General features: G+C 37.4%; 1 protein-coding gene across 1 annotated transcript in view; it reads left to right on the top strand.

The window, feature by feature from the left end:
* The window catches only part of cfap61 (cilia and flagella associated protein 61), an 82946-nt gene that overhangs the window by 24244 nt on the left and 42545 nt on the right, over positions 1 to 16157 (top strand). The window contains exons 14-16 of the mRNA XM_030128523.1: positions 1344 to 1421; positions 6599 to 6805; positions 8673 to 8801. Of these exons, the coding sequence (XP_029984383.1) occupies positions 1344 to 1421; positions 6599 to 6805; positions 8673 to 8801 (414 nt within the window). The remainder of the gene's footprint in view (positions 1 to 1343; positions 1422 to 6598; positions 6806 to 8672; positions 8802 to 16157) is intronic.

Here is a 16157-nt window from a genome sequence, read left to right as displayed (position 1 = left end):
TACTATTTTTTTCAATATCTCTTTATTCTCTCACTGGTACATTATGGGAATTGAACTAATTATGCAAGGCAGAGTGTTTCACAAGAATGACTGTTGTTGCAAAATCATTCGCGATTTATTTGTTTAAATGGGCAGGTTCTGCATGTAACACAAGTGGACACGATGAGTTACCCGCAAAACCTGAAATGAGACTGAGATTCATGGAAAAACCCATGTATGGATTTAAAAAACCACTAGGATCGACACATTTAACAGTGTTTTTATTTATAGCGCTACATGAGACCATTTACCGCCATGTTTTCAGATCAAATGCACTGACACCTGGGTAGCTTTTCATGTCCCAATTCTGGTCCTATTTTTGGACCCAATATTTGATTAAAAATTTATTGATTTTGGGATGGCTCAGAGCAAGAGTATAACTTTTTTTGCATTTATCTGAGGTCATCATTAGGTCCATCCTGGGGGGAAATATGTCTACATTTACCTTTTATTATTGGGTCTAAAAAGATGGGAAAGTGACAGATACCGAAATGTGTCCAGTTTCATAGAAGCACCCTTTTACTGGTCCGGCCTATTTGAGATCAAATCAGGGTGTATGTGACCGCCTGAACTAAAATGAGAAAATATAGAGACAAAATATTTTGGAAGTGCCACAAAAGTATTACAGGATCTTCATGGGTTCAAACTAACCCCTCACTAGAGGCTCCTTTAATGTCCAGTCACAGTCTCCTCACCTGTTACTGTTGTACTTTTTTCAGTTAAGTGAAGGTTCAGGCAAATTACCAAACCACAGTGTTTAGTTTTTACAACATTTTAGAAAATGGGGTATGAATTTAGAAGGAAAGGAGCAGGACGTCTCAAACAGGAATCTGTCTTTAGAAATAAGTCATCGAATTGCACTTCCTTTTGAAAAACATAAAAGAGAAACAAGTGTTGAAATTCTCCATCTGGTCGCATTTTATTTCAATTCCTATCAGAGTAAACAGCTGTAACCCTAAATATCATAAGCAGTAAACAGAATATACTGTAGGAAATGATGCATGTGGCCCTTTTAGTCTTTGAAAATGAAATGGTGATCATGTTGGACCATTAAGTGTGACTGGAGCTGGTCTGATGATTGTCTTGGAATAATGAGGAACACAGTCCGGGTGCCAGCGAACAGATTGGTGAGAATTCAGTTGAACAGATTTTCCTCTCTGACTGACACCCCAGCTGTCACTGCCGCCGCTCCAAAACTGATAATTACTTCTCAAATGAGAAAGCGCCTCTTCATGCGTATTCATGGCAGCGCATTTGACCAGCGCCGCGTTCAACTCAGTGCACATGTATGTTTGTGTTGACAGGACGGCGTGCTTCTGCAGGCCTTCGTGGTCCTGGTGGGCGGTCTGGTCGTGGGGATACTGATCATCAGAAAGGAGGAGGTGCGTCCGCTTTACTGTCTGTTACTGTCAGGTCCATTTAAAAACTCTCACTTTGTTTTAGAGCAGGGGTGTCAAACTCATTTTAGTTCAGGGGCCACATTCAGCTAAATTTCATCTGCAGTGGGCCAAACCAGTAAAATAATAACATAATAATATATGAATAATTTCAACTCCAAACTTTTCTCTATATTTTACATTGAAAAAAGTCAAATTAAACAATGAAAATGTTTACATCTACAAACTGTCCTGTCAAACAATGTTCATAACTTGAACAATTTGAAAGAATAAATGTAATTTTAACAGTATTATGCCTCAGTTAATCATTTCCACATGTTCATTATAACGTACAGATCACACTGGATCTTCAAATACACAAAACATTTAGTATCAGGCAGAATATTGTTAAAATTACACAATTTTTCTTAAGACATTTCAGGTGGTTCATATTTGTTCAGATTATTCACATTTTTTGTGAAATTATACTTTGTTTTAGTGTAAATACATGAAAATATTTACATTTACAAAGAGAGAAATGTGGAGTTGTGAGTATTTACAGATTATTATGATAGAATTTCACTGTTCTGACCCACTGGAGATTAAATTGGTCTGCATGTGGAACCTGAGCTAAAAGGATTGTTAATTTCTTAATATCTATTTTTTCATTTCACAAATTCATCCCAAGGGCCGGACTGGACCCTTTGGCGGGCCAGATTAGAGCAATAACAAACCAAAATCAATAACAGTCTAATGCTTGTGTTGACTGAAATGCAAATACTCAGAATGAGGTTTTTTCTAAAAATCCTTTTGAAATTAGATGAAGTTTTGTAAGACTTAATTTTCAAGACTACATGTGCTGTGTCCATTTTCCTGATATAACACTAGTTGCTTTTCCATTGGACATCTGCGCAAAACTTTAGCGATATTTACTAAATGTCAAAAAAACGTAAGTGCATAATGTCGGTTTTTCCATTAAATCACAAATGCAATGATTTGTTTATTTATTATCGCGAGATGACACGAGAAGTCATTCTATAAACATGGCGACGGACGTAAATGTGGTGTTGCTTTACAGATATATTCATTTTTATTATATATAACCCCTCTATCTCGTACTAAATTAAAAAATGATTGGGTTTCCTGGTGTGTCCACACATACCGCGAGATGTTTCTTCTTCTTCTTCGCTTGTTGTAACATCCGTCAACATCCATTTTTTTAATTCACCTGACTCTAGTTGCAAAAAAAAAGGTCTTTCCATTGCAGTTTTGCATGATATACCATTTGTGCTACGCCCGAAAAACCACCTCTTCCCAGTGCAAAAACTTTTAATCGAAAAATGAGACTTTTGGCGAAATTGTCGTTTTTCCATTAGGTCAATTTTTATGCGCAAGTTATAGTTGTGCAATTTGAGGGTCAGTGGAAAAGCGAGTAGTTTGTTTGTTTATTTATTTTGAAAATAACATTAAAACCAAACCACAAAAAGATTTATAGAAAAAGAAAGGAAAACATTTGAAAAGGAGGGGGATGACGTTCAACTTATAATCTCCTGCCCCCTTACCCCATCCTTCTACCTACCTTAAATTACTCTGTCAGATGCCATAAGTAACTCAAAAATCCTACACATATCATACTGAATTCTGACTAAGCACAAAACACCAATATGCTATACATATCAAGGATAGACTCTGTCCATTTTGCAACAGCATTTCACATCAAAATAAACTCTGTCCCTTTTTGTAGCAGTAATAATACACATATCAAAAACAACAATACACAAATCAAAATAAACTATCCATTTCTTAGCAGTAATATACAAAAAAATTCATTAAAAAAGTGTTTCACAAGAACATTTTCAAGCCAAAAGTTGCTTTATATTGTTGGAAATATAAGTAACAGAAAAAACAGTGGTGGAGAATCCCAGCTCCATAAAGTAAAATCCCTGCCGTGTATTTGTTCCAACCACTCACTGAACCAGCCTGTTTTCATGAGCAGTACTCCTCATCCAGGTAGATGGGATAATTAGTGGAATCACCTGTGTTAAGTGAACAGGTAGAACCAGTACATGGCAGGACTTGTACTTTATGGAGCTGGGATTCTTCATCACTGGAACAAAAAACAGCATCTGAAAAGAGGTAAGTGTAAATTTCATGGTGCTAAGGAATGATCAGTATTCTGTTTTTCTTTGGTTAAGACATTTGCAGTTGCTGTTTTGGTGGCATTACTCTAGACCTGGGGTGTCAAACATGCAGCCTGTGTACTTAAATCGGCCTACAAAAGGTTCCAAAACATCCTGTGGGATGAATTTGCAAAGTGTAAAAATTACACAGAATATATTAACAGACATGGATTGCATTTAAGAAAATTGCATACAGGAAATTTCTGTTTTTTCAGGTTATTCTTTTTTTTTTTTTTTTGTTTGGACAGTTTGTAAATATTTTCAGAATTTAATATTTTTTGCACTAAAACAAAGGAAAACTTGGAGGTGTCATTATTTACTTTGTCTTTTAATTCTACTTTCTTTTTAATCTAACTTATTTTTAGCTATTTACACTCTTTATTTATTTATTGTTGATGTGGTTATGACTTTTTCTGTGGAGTGGTGACCATATTTTGAATTTTCCCTTGGAGATTAATAAAACAAATCTATCTGTACTGTACAGTCGTAGATAGGTAGGCTATTACAGTATTATTTTACTGGTCCGACCCACATGAGCCCAAATTGGGCTGAATGTGGCCCCTGAAAGAAAATGAGATGGACACCCCTCCTCTAGACCAGAAGTGGGTAAGTCTGATCCTCGAGGGCCGGTATCCTGCATGTTTTAGACCAGGGGTGTCCAGTCCTGGTCCTCTAGAGCTACTATCCTGCATGTTTTCCTGTTCCAACACACCTGACGGTCATTATCAGGCTTCTGCAGAGCTTGATAATAGGCTGATCATTTGAATCAGGCATGTTGGAAGAGGGACACATCTAAAACATGCAGGATAGTAGATCTTGAGGACTAGGATTGGACACCCCTGTTTTAGATGTTTCCCTCTTCCACCACACCTGGTTCAATTAATGATCAGCTCATCATCAAGCTCTGCAGAAGCCTGATAACGATGTAATGGCTTCCAGGTGTGATGGAAGAGAGAAACATCTAAAACATGCAGGATAGTTGCCCACCCTTCCTCTAGACCAGTGTTTTTCAACCTTGGGGTTGGGACCCCACGTGGGGTCATCTGGAATTCAAATGGGGTTGCCTGAAATTTCTAGTAATTGATTAAAAAAAAAAATATATATATATATAAAAAAATATGTTTTAATAATTAAATATGTCATGATTAAAACACCACAAACTTTTCTGAATAAAAATAAAAAAAGCTGCATTATATACATTATATGGCTTAAATGTCGTCTAAAGTTTATGTTTATTTGCAACATAGTATAACAAAATATTACATGATCAAAAACATTAATTTTAGCAAAAAAAAAGTCTCCATTTTGAATGTCTGGGGTAGCCACAAATTTGTGATGTTAAAATGGGGTCACAAGTCAAAAAAGGTTGGGAACCACTGCTCTACACTAATTATATTACTAACATTAGTAAAGGACCACAGTCTGAAAGTAAACCCATACTGTCATTATGTTAAAATGTATACTGTAGTACCACTGATGGCCACTAAATGCTGCTCTAAAAAGCCCAGTCTCAACAGACTTGCACTGAAATTCCCTCTAAAAAATGTTTTTTTCCAGGACCTATTCTGGCTTATTTGTGGTCTCATTAAAGGGCTCATATTTATCTAAACCCACTTTTATTAGTCTTTGGTTCATTTATTTGTGTATTTGGACCCTAACAGTTCATACAGTTTGAATTTGAACCCTCCAGGTGCTGCAAAGCTATCTTTATATTCATTTTGGAAAAAATCCAGTGGATTTCTACAACCCGTTTTAATTCCTGCCACGACACGACATTTGCACATATAAGGTCAAGACTTTCTACGAACATTTCTTAGAGTACGACATAATTGTTTATCAGCAGCAGCAGTTGTAGTAAAAACTGAAAATATGTCGAAACGTCGAGCCAATTACCTAAAATGTTCAGTTGTTGGTTGAACGGGACAGAGCAGCACAGCCAACAACATGGAAGGGGGTGAGGCATGACATAGCTCATTTGCATTTAAAGGGCCAGCGCTCCAAACCACCTTTCTGGTGTCATTACTCAGAAATAGGGTTGAAGATGGACCTGTGGAGTTGAATGAATGAAGAATTCAGACCCAAGCAGAGCATTTACAGTTTATGGAGACCACAGGGAAATGTTTGAAAATGCAGAATTGTCTTTAAAAAAGCTGAATATCGGCCTGTAAAAAGACTATTACCAGGAAATGGCTATCACAGGAGAGCCCAACTTTAAATGAATGGATGGAAATCACAATGGACATTTATAAAATGGAAAAATAACAGCATTTGTTAATTACAGACTGGAGAAATTTACTTTATACTGGGCAAAATGGATCAAATACATCACACCCTATAGGCCTGACTTTGTTTTCACAACTTAGTGACTGTATTGGATGGAAGAGATCCCTCCCTACTTGTTGGTAGTTCCTTTTTTTTTTTTTTTCCGTTTCTTTCCCTGTTTTGGCTACAAAAATATATTGTTCTGGCATTTAGAGCAGACAGTAGAAATGTGCAATATGTTTATGTGTTATACTACATGTAAATGTCTGATACTGAATGTCACTAAAAAATAAATTACAAAAAAAAAAAGCAGAATATCACTCCTTTAACTGACAGGTGTGCTCACCTGCTGAGTCATACTTTCAGAGCTTCGTATTTGATTGAACATTTTTCTTCCTGACAAACAACTCCAGTGTATTTAAGAAGTTACAAGAACTAGACCGTCAAAGGTTTTTTGTTAGACGAATGTTTGTAGTTTACAGTTTTACCATGTCAGTCAGCTAGTGTTAGCATTAGCTTATCAATTGCTCTCCCCCACCTCCACATTTTGTCCAAAATATGGCCACTTCTGGTTCCAAAACCAACTTAAGGCTTGAAAATGACAGTGTATTAAGTGTATTTTTTTTTTGTTTTTGTATATAACATTAATGTAAGCGTCCTGACAACATAATTTGTCTTCATTTGACTAAAACCACTTTGGATATAAGAAACCTGATTGTAAACTGTGCTCATCTTCCTCAGGACGTCGAGTACATCTGTGCCCGTTACAACATCGAGAACTACATCTACTTCAGCGAGCACTGCTACGAGGAGCACGCACGGCTCCTCCATTTTGTCCTCAACGCCCTCTTCCAGCATTTCACCAAACACGTCTTTAAGGAGGTCCTAAGGCTGGCTCACATATCCTGCCTGTACCACCGCACATACCCCCCCGAACTCAGCCAGGAGGTGGGTCCACTGCACAGAGATCCAGGTCCACTGCAGGGACATCCAGGCCCTCAGTGGCCCTTTGCAGCCTTTGTGCATGTCCACTGAACACTCACTTTCATTAGTGGGATGACCCTCACAGGACACACTGCAAGAAATATCCAAAAAAAAGAAAATGGTGATGAAACAAAGCATTCAAGCAGTTTTTCACACATAAAACCGGTAAAAAAAATGAAGACGCATAATTAACATCTTAACTCATAAGGACTTAAACACCCACCTTCAACCAAAACCATCCACTGATATAAACGGTTTAATACCTGTTGATCCACTAATCTTATCAATACATGTAAATAATTAGTGTAAAATACATTTTTTCACCTTTTCATGGTCATCAGATATGACCCATTTGGACGTTCAGAGGCTCTGTGGTGAACGTGGAAACACCGTCATCTTCTACAGCATTGATTCACCAGTAAAACCCATGAAGTTGGATCAATGACAGTGGATGAACACACTTGTTTTTACATTCAGTTGTTGATACATTTGCAGAAAAAATATTGTTTTTAAAAATCATTTTTCTCTGTTTTGATATAATTAACTTTGAATTTACCCTGAGTTTTTATGAACATCTACATGGTCTGTGAATTAAATGTAGGAAAATACATGATTTACACCCAAAAATGCAAAATGGAGATGATATTGTAAAAAAAAAAAAAAAAAAAAAAAGTGATAAATCAGTTAAGAAAGTTAGAAATAGAGAAACCTTCACTTGGGAACTGCCACAAAAGTAGCACTGGGTCTTTATTAATTGGGAGACATTTGCAGTGGTGAAAAATGCCACTTTAAGTACCACAATTACATTACGAATACACTGCACTACAAATAAAAGTACTTATGCACACTTCATTTCATTGCATCATTCATGTGTACATCCATTTTACTGCTGCACTTGTTTGAGGTTGAGCTGTTGTTAAATCCACAGCGATGCATTATATTCATTAAGATTATCAAATGTTTGGAGCACCACTGTCCTGTTTAAACCGTGTATCTCTAAGAAGTCAACCAAACCCAGAAAAACAGGCCTGTTTTCAGTTTCCTGACGATGCATTTTCAGTTAATTTAAGTGTCAGTTCATTTAGGTAAAGGAGAATTTGAAACTCTAATTCGTTCAGTTTATCATCAACCCTCAAAATCAACACTTGTAGAGATAGGAGGTTTTCACAGGAAAAGACTGAACAGTTGCAATCAGTTTAGTCTGATTACTAATGTTATTTTAAGTAATGAACAAATGTCTACCCACGGGTATAAATAAAGTAACCTTGAACTTTACCGGAGAATAGAATAGAATATATCAAAGGTAAATAAGGTACAATAAAAACTACAAAAATGTGCAAACAAAATTTTAAAAAATAATAAAATAACTTCTTAATCTGTACAATATTACAGTTAAAGTGATGATCCCTGGTCTAATAGACTCTCTGGTTTTCAGTGTCCACATTCTGAGCTGTCTCCAGGCCTGATGGAAGGCCGTGGTGTGACTTTTTGCAGCGTGGAGCCTCATCAGGCTGCGGTCCCCGGGGTCGGGGCAGCAGGTGCCGACAGTGCTGCCAGCTCCACCTCTCCACACCATAATAAGACATTTCCCCACCGTGTAGAGGCCTCCACTTCCTCTGCTAATTACCTTCCACAAACAAGCACCAGATTGGGAGATGATGATGTGCAAATAGAATAATGGCAGAAGAATTAGGCAGCGGATCAAGCACGGGCTTCTGTTTTTCTGCTCAAACCTTCACCGGAGCTCATTATCACTTGTTAGCCTTCCCACGCTGATGCTGATTTCCCTCCCTGCCCTCACTGACACTTTGCCCTCTTCTTGTGCTCTCAGAATTCCTGCGTCCCCAATCTGGATTTGTTCCTGAACTGTGCAGTCCCGGTCCACCCGCGACGCCAGATCATCTACCCACTGGAGGAGCTTGGCACCAACGCCCCGTCCAGGCGGATCACAGAGGACCAGGTGGGCCGGGCAGCAGCTGGCTGACAGAGAGCAGTCTGCCAGGGGATGGAGATGAGCTGACACAGGGAGGGAGGGAGGGGGCAGCAGGGTGTGGGTCTGACCACTAGGCGGTGCTGTCTTTAAAGGGAACACACCACAGTGAAGAGGAGATGATGTGGTTTGATCCTGGAGTCACTGCACCAACATGTTGAGGATAACGTACAGCTGCAGAAAAAATGATAAGGACAAAAAACAATGACACATTATAAGTATCACTAAAGATAAGCAGCATTATCTGCAGTGGTGTAGTGGTCCCTGGAGAAGTGGGTATATGCTCAATTTTTTGCGTCTTCTTCTTTTTTTTTTGTTAAAGTCCAGAAAAACACCGTTTTAGAAACAGTGACATGTCAGACTACTCTATTTAGCTGACCCCAAAATCTGTCAGTAGTATTTGCTCACTATTATAACATTGTCATGACTTGATCAGGAGCAGTTTGTAGGTTTTACTGGTCACACAAGCAGCTGCAGGAACGTAAATGTATTCAACATGAGACAAACATAGGATAACATTAGCCTTTCATAACGTTAGCCTTTCATAATGTTAACCTACTCACACAGTTTAACTATTAGTGACAAAATGTCTCCTCCTCTAAATGTGCAGTCATGTGGCCAGTAGTTTAAAACAGTGACTCATTCTGAAACCACCTTAAAACTTACATCAGAAATTTGTATTCCATGAAAATAGGTTCTCTCTATGTGTCACTCATTTGAAAGATGTTTATTTTGCCTTTCTCATTCGCATTTCCAACTAGAAAAGCACTCGGAGAGCACAGATCTCCACCAAGGCAGATCAGTCCCCCCCATCACCACCAAAATGTTATCATTTGTTCCTTGTGCCAGTATCAACATTTCCTGAAAATTTCATCCAAATCCGTCCATAACTTTGAGTTATCTTGCTAACAGACAGATGAACAAACCCCCCACTCCCCCCACCCCCCCTCAAAGATTGATCTGGATCCTCAATCTTCAATATCTTTTAGAACCTGTTGGGAACTTATTTTGTATTTTTTTTTACCAAGTGCTCTGGCCATTCACTGTGGAGTTACACATAGTATGTTGAAAATATCCCTATCTCCCAATGATAAAGAATCCTTTTAAAAATTCCTGGATCCAGACAGTGATCCGGATCATTCCCAAAATCTAATCATTTGTTACTTGTCCCATTTCGGACATTTCCTGAAAATTTCATCAAAATCCGTCAATGAATTTTTCAGTTATACTTCTAACTAACCAACAGACAAACAAACCCTGGCAAAAACATAACCTCCTTGGGGGAGGTAATAATCGCGCATCTTTCAAGAGACGTGCAGTGACCTGTCAATCATCTGGGGTGGCACTGGCACCTGAGGTGTCCAATCAGGTTCCAGAGGTGGCCAGCACTAGTTAGCTATATTTTCCTTGGCATGACCTGCCCTACTCTGCCTCTGATTGGCTCATCAGTCCTCATGCTTAACACTTTCAGTGCCATGGGCCGATTAAATCGGCTTTACGAAAACAACCTGTAAAGTGCCACGGGCCGATCAGATCGGCTTTGGAGAACACGCCATATTTGTGTACAAACAAACCATCCACCCCCATTTCTTTCTCACATTTCGATGACGTTCTTTCTGTGTCCCCCTTTTGAGACCAAGCAGACGGGAATTTGAGGTCACGCGACCGAATAATATTTTTATATCTTTTTAATGTTTCTTATTCTCCGGTGTTTCATCAGAGGGAGCCCTCCATGCCGGGGGGCAGGTGTGGACTCCGGGGGCTGTGGCGCCTTCTCTCACTGGAGTCCGCTCCTTTCTGGTGGGTGGGGGTCCCAGTTGGCCCTCTCCCACTAGTTGGGATGCGGGGCTGTGTTGCTGGTGCCTGGTCGCCGGGGTCGGCGGCTGCCTCCTGGTGCGGATGGCTCCCTGAGACAGCGCCTCCTAAATTGATGTTTTACTTTTACTTGTACATTTTTGTTCTGGTCTACCCGTGCTCAGTCAGTCTTCTTAAGTATGTGTGAGCTTGTGGGTTTGCGTGTGTGTGTGTGTGTGTGTGCGTGCGTGTGCGGGTGAGTGGGTGGGTGTGGGTGGGGGGCGGTACTGATTTTTAAACTGATATGTAAAGCACTTTGTGCTACAGTTTTTAATGTATGAAAAGTGCTATATAAATAAAGATTATTATTATTATTATTATTATTATTATTATTATTATTATTATTATTATAAATTATGCAAATTACGATCAATAATGAATCGGCTGCGTCCGGTGCGTTTTGACTCTAATCAGCAATCGGTCGGATGTTACCGAGCGGTTTCCTGCAGGATTATTCAAATATTATATAATATAAAAACGACGCGAAATACTGAAAAACGGCCAAATTCTGTGGCACTTTTAAGGCTTATTAGCCCCTTAACTGTCTGGCACCGAAAGAGTTAAAGTTAACCAATCTAGTCAGTGAAGGCAGCGAGTACTAGCCAGTTAGAAGCAGAGTAGGGCGGGTCATAGCTTCACCATCCTTGGCGAAAAAATGGCCAGTTTGGTTCAGATACTACTGAATGGTGTGTGTCAGGGGGATTTAGAAGTGGGTATACCCAATGCTGACTGAAAAATAAGTGGGTATACTCCGTATACCCCTGTATACCCTGGACTACACCTCTGATTATCTGCATGCACAACAGGAATATTCATAAATTGAGATTTTTAAAACTAGTAAAAATATCTAGTCACAGAAAACAGATATCTGAAACCCACTGTGACCAGACATAGAACAAGTACATTTATCAGGAGACAAAGAAAGGATTTAAGACATATTTTCTCCATATTCAGCAGGAAAAATACTTACATTTATGAAATACTAGTGCCAGTGCAAGGTTTAAAACAGTTCAGGTACAGTAAAAACAAAACTACTTGTCTAGATACAAATATATAGATTCATACAGTCGCGGAAAAAATGATTAGACCACCCTAGTTTTCTTTAATTTCTTGTTCATTTTAATGCCTGGTCCAACTAAAGGTCCATTTGTTTGGAGAAATATAATGATAACAACAAAAATAGCTCATAGTAGTTTAATTTCAGAGCTGATATCTATCCATTTAACATGTTTTCTTGATAATAACCTAAATCACAGTTCTTCCATTAATATCTATTGGCATGATACTGCCAAAAACAGTGCTTTTAGGCATTCCATGTTTTCTTTTGTCTGTTTTAGTCTTCATGATACATACAGGAGTTATTACTCGATTGCATAGCGATTGTTTTTGATGGCCTAATAATTTTTTCCGCGACTGTATTTAGACAAGCTTATTTCTAAAGTGCATTTCATACATAAAGGCAGTTCCATCTGCTTTGGAGAAATACCTTGACATAAGTTAACATAGAATAGAATAGATCCTTATTGTCACTGTTACAGGAACAATGAAAGTCAGTTTAGCAACTGTGTTTTTTGTTTGGGAGCAAAAACCCTTAGAGTGCAAAGACACTGTATTAAAATATCACAAAATTATACTGAGAATATTTACTGAAAAATCTTAACAATACTGACAACAAAAACTACAAAGAAATGCTAAAATAATACAAAAAGCCAGCTCTATACTACACTTTAAATACTGTTCCTTTAAACCAGGGGTGTCAAATATATGGCCCGCGGGCCAAAACCGGCCCTCCAAATGGTTCAGTCCGGCCCATGAGATTGAATTTGCAAAGTCACACAGAAAACATTTACAGTCAAGGGCGTCGCTGAGTCTTGAAAAGCTGTTTTGATCATCAAGTTAGATGCTAGATTTTTCAGTTCTAGATGCCTGTTAATAAATATTTCGTGCCTTTTTAGATCAACACTGATCTGTAAATTGTAATGCACACATCTAAATGATAAGCTGAGGTAGAGTACTGTTAAGATTCACTCATTTTTCTTAAGAAATTTCAGGTTGTTCAAAATTTTCAGGCAATTCACATTTTTTTGTTTAAGAATGTTTTGCAAATGTAAACAGTTGCAGTCTGTAATTTTACCTTTTACACTAAAACAAAGAAAAATTTGGAGTCGTCATCATTTCTAAGTTATACTTAACTTATAAGTTATTTATAAGTTGAGCGGTATGTCGCCCCTGAACTAAAATGAGTTTGACACCCCTGATTTGAACCTTTATATTGTCAAGAACCCTTTCAAATCAAGAAATGATGTCATTATTTTCAGAGTTTCTTTATTTCACCCACACTAATGAATCTGAAACACTAACAGCAGCGCATAAAATTGGTCCCAGAGCAGCCCCCATGTACATATATTTATAGCACCTGTATCTTTTTGGGTCATTTGAGCAGCTTCATCAAATATAAATGTAAAAAATAAAGGCCTTTAGGATGTTTTTACCACTTCCAATGGTCAAATTAGTGTAAAGGAGTGAAACAAGAAAAGAGAAAATATTCTGAATATTATTAAAAGAAAAGTACAAAAGAGAACAATGTAATTAAAGAATTATTAAGATGACAGTACAGTCCTCCAGAATGAAAGAACAATGAGACTTAGAGTTCATACAGTAATTTCAGTCTGTTTCACGCACTAAAACTTTTATTTACCTCTCACCATAATTCACATATAAGTGTTTTACTGACATGTTACAAACATATGATCTAGTTGAACTGGGAGCATCAGAAATTTTATAACGTGGCATTAGAATGGAGAATCACATATTTTAACCAACTTTCACAGAAAAAAAATGTAGGTATAACCAGTTGAATGGAAACGCACCTACTGTGGGAACTGGGTGTCTGAAATGAACAACCATCTCTATTTATTATTACAGCCCAAAATATCTGCATACCATCATTAAAAATGCTGCAGTGAAACAAAGTTGGCCTGTGAACTGAAGGCATTATTTTTAAAAAATGTAAATTTCACTGTTGTAAACAACCTTTGTGTCCACTTTAGCCTAGGTTTCTAAATTTACAAGGTGCACTTGAACGCACCATGTCTCTCATACTCCAACAAGCAGAGATAGAAACAGGAGGTGGTTTAATGAGGAGAGAAATCTGCAATTCCATAAAAATAATGAAAGAATAAATCTGATTGACAGCAGATATTCATCATATTTGATCAGTGTCCTGGCTGGTGAAAAATCAGTGTGTTATGACAGAACTTTGCAAATGCTAATCTGACAGATGATGGATTTATAACTCTCACATCCCACTGGTCGAACACACATAGTCAGAGGTAGTAAATTAATCCAGATCACTTCATTATTTCAAAAGAGGAGGAAGGAAAATGCAGTACATCTGAAATGCCAAAACAGATTTTTCCTTCCTGTGTTACATGAATGTATTAAATACTGCAGGTACTACTTGATCATCATTGTTAGTGATCATTGAACGTCATATTTATGTAGATAAAACTACTCCACAGATCATAAAGGTAACGGCATTAAAAATGGAACATACATACATGAATACCGCAGCAAAAAGGAATTAGAAACAATATACTGATAGTAAAGCACTGGCAGGGACTATTTCACTGCAGAATGAACACAGACCTTTCACACAAACTTTACTGAAGAATTACAGAAATGGATTCTTCTGTGAAACTGGTCCTAAAAACAGGACAGAGGGGCTAAAAATTCAAACCAGATGTAGACAAATGTTATGAAGTAAGTTTGGATGCACTTTGGGTCTATTTTAAAAATAAATACTTACTGAGGTAAGAGAAACGATTTTTCAGATAAACACATTTTTATGTTATTTTTTTTTAAATACAAAAATCCTCATGTAACATGGTAAAAAGGACACGAAAATTATGCGCTACTATGGTTTTTAATATCTCTTTATTCTCTCGCTGGTACATCTTGGGAATTGAACTAATTATCCAAGACAGAGTGTTTCACAAAAATGACCGCTGTTGCAAAATCATTTGCGATTTATATGGGTTTAAATGGGCAGGTTCTGCATGTAACGCAAGTGGATACGATGCATTACATACAAAACCCGGAATGAGTCTGAGATTCATGAAAAACCCACATGTGTGGATTAGAAAAGCCACTAGGATTGACACATTTAGCACAGTGTCTTTATTTATAGTCTATAGAAGACCCTTTACAGATATGTTTTCACATCTAATGCACTGACACCGAGGTAGTTTTTGATGTCCCAATTTTGGTCCTATTTTTGGACACAATATTTGATTAAAAATTCATTATTTTTTTTTTATTTTGGGATGGCTCAGACCAAGAGTATGCGGTAATTTTTTTTTTTGCATTTATCTGAGGTCATCGTTAGGTCCATCCTGGAAGAAATGTGTCTAAATTTCTCTTTTATTATAGGCCTAAAAAGCTGGCAAAGTGCCAGGTACCTAAATGTACCCAGTTTCATAGAAGCACTCAAATTCTACTGGTAATGGAGAATTTTCACAGTGTGTTTTAGTAATTTTATTTGCTTCTGGCCCTATTTTGAATGCCAGTGTTTAATGTAACTTAACCCATAAAGACCCAAACAGCCACGGTCGACCGACAACATCTATTGATCTAAACTGTTTAATACCTGTTGATCCATTAATCCTATCAATACATGTAAATAACTGGTGTAAAATACAGTTTGTCATCTTTTCATCGTCATCAGATATGACCCATTTGGACGTTCAGAGGCTCCATAGTTACCGTGGAAACACTGTCATCTTCTACAACATTGATTCACCAGTGATGAATGACAGTGGATGGAGACACTTGGTTTATGTTTAGTTAATAATATATTTTACTGAAAAATGTTCTTTTTCTTCAGTTTTCTCTGTTTTGATATAACCTTTGAAATTACTCTGTTTTCATGAACATCTAAATCAAATATGGGGAATTAAATATAGGAAAATACATGGTTTACAGCGAAAATTGAAAAATGCAGTAGGATAATATTATAACAAATGGTGAAAAATCACTTAAAGGCTAAATAGAGACAGGAAAAATTAGTACTGGATCTTTATGGGTTAAAATATTCCAGTTGCAGAACAAAACACAAATGAAACCAGACAAACTGACCACAGAGGAGGAAAAATTCTGTAAAATGTAGGTTTGAATTGTGTAAAATCTGTGAAAATGTACACGTCTACATTTCTGAAAGCTTTTACAAAGATAAAAAATTTTGTGTTGATACATTAAAAGATACAGACCTAGTGTGTCTTACCTCAACGAGCATAATTCTACTTTCAAAAAGTTTCCACATGCTTTAATTTAGTCCCTTAAAGGTTAAAAACTCATAAAAATCCAGCAGGCTTTCCTGTAGTCGTGTCACTCCCTCTTTAGGAACTCCATTCTATTTAAATAAAACAAGATAAAACCAAAACCTCCTATAATCATACTCAGTTTGTCCTGTTA

Source organism: Sphaeramia orbicularis, chromosome 24 (assembly GCF_902148855.1).
Source record: "Sphaeramia orbicularis chromosome 24, fSphaOr1.1, whole genome shotgun sequence".
NCBI lineage: Eukaryota > Metazoa > Chordata > Actinopteri > Kurtiformes > Apogonidae > Sphaeramia > Sphaeramia orbicularis.
This window is presented reverse-complemented; position numbering and strand designations above follow the sequence as displayed.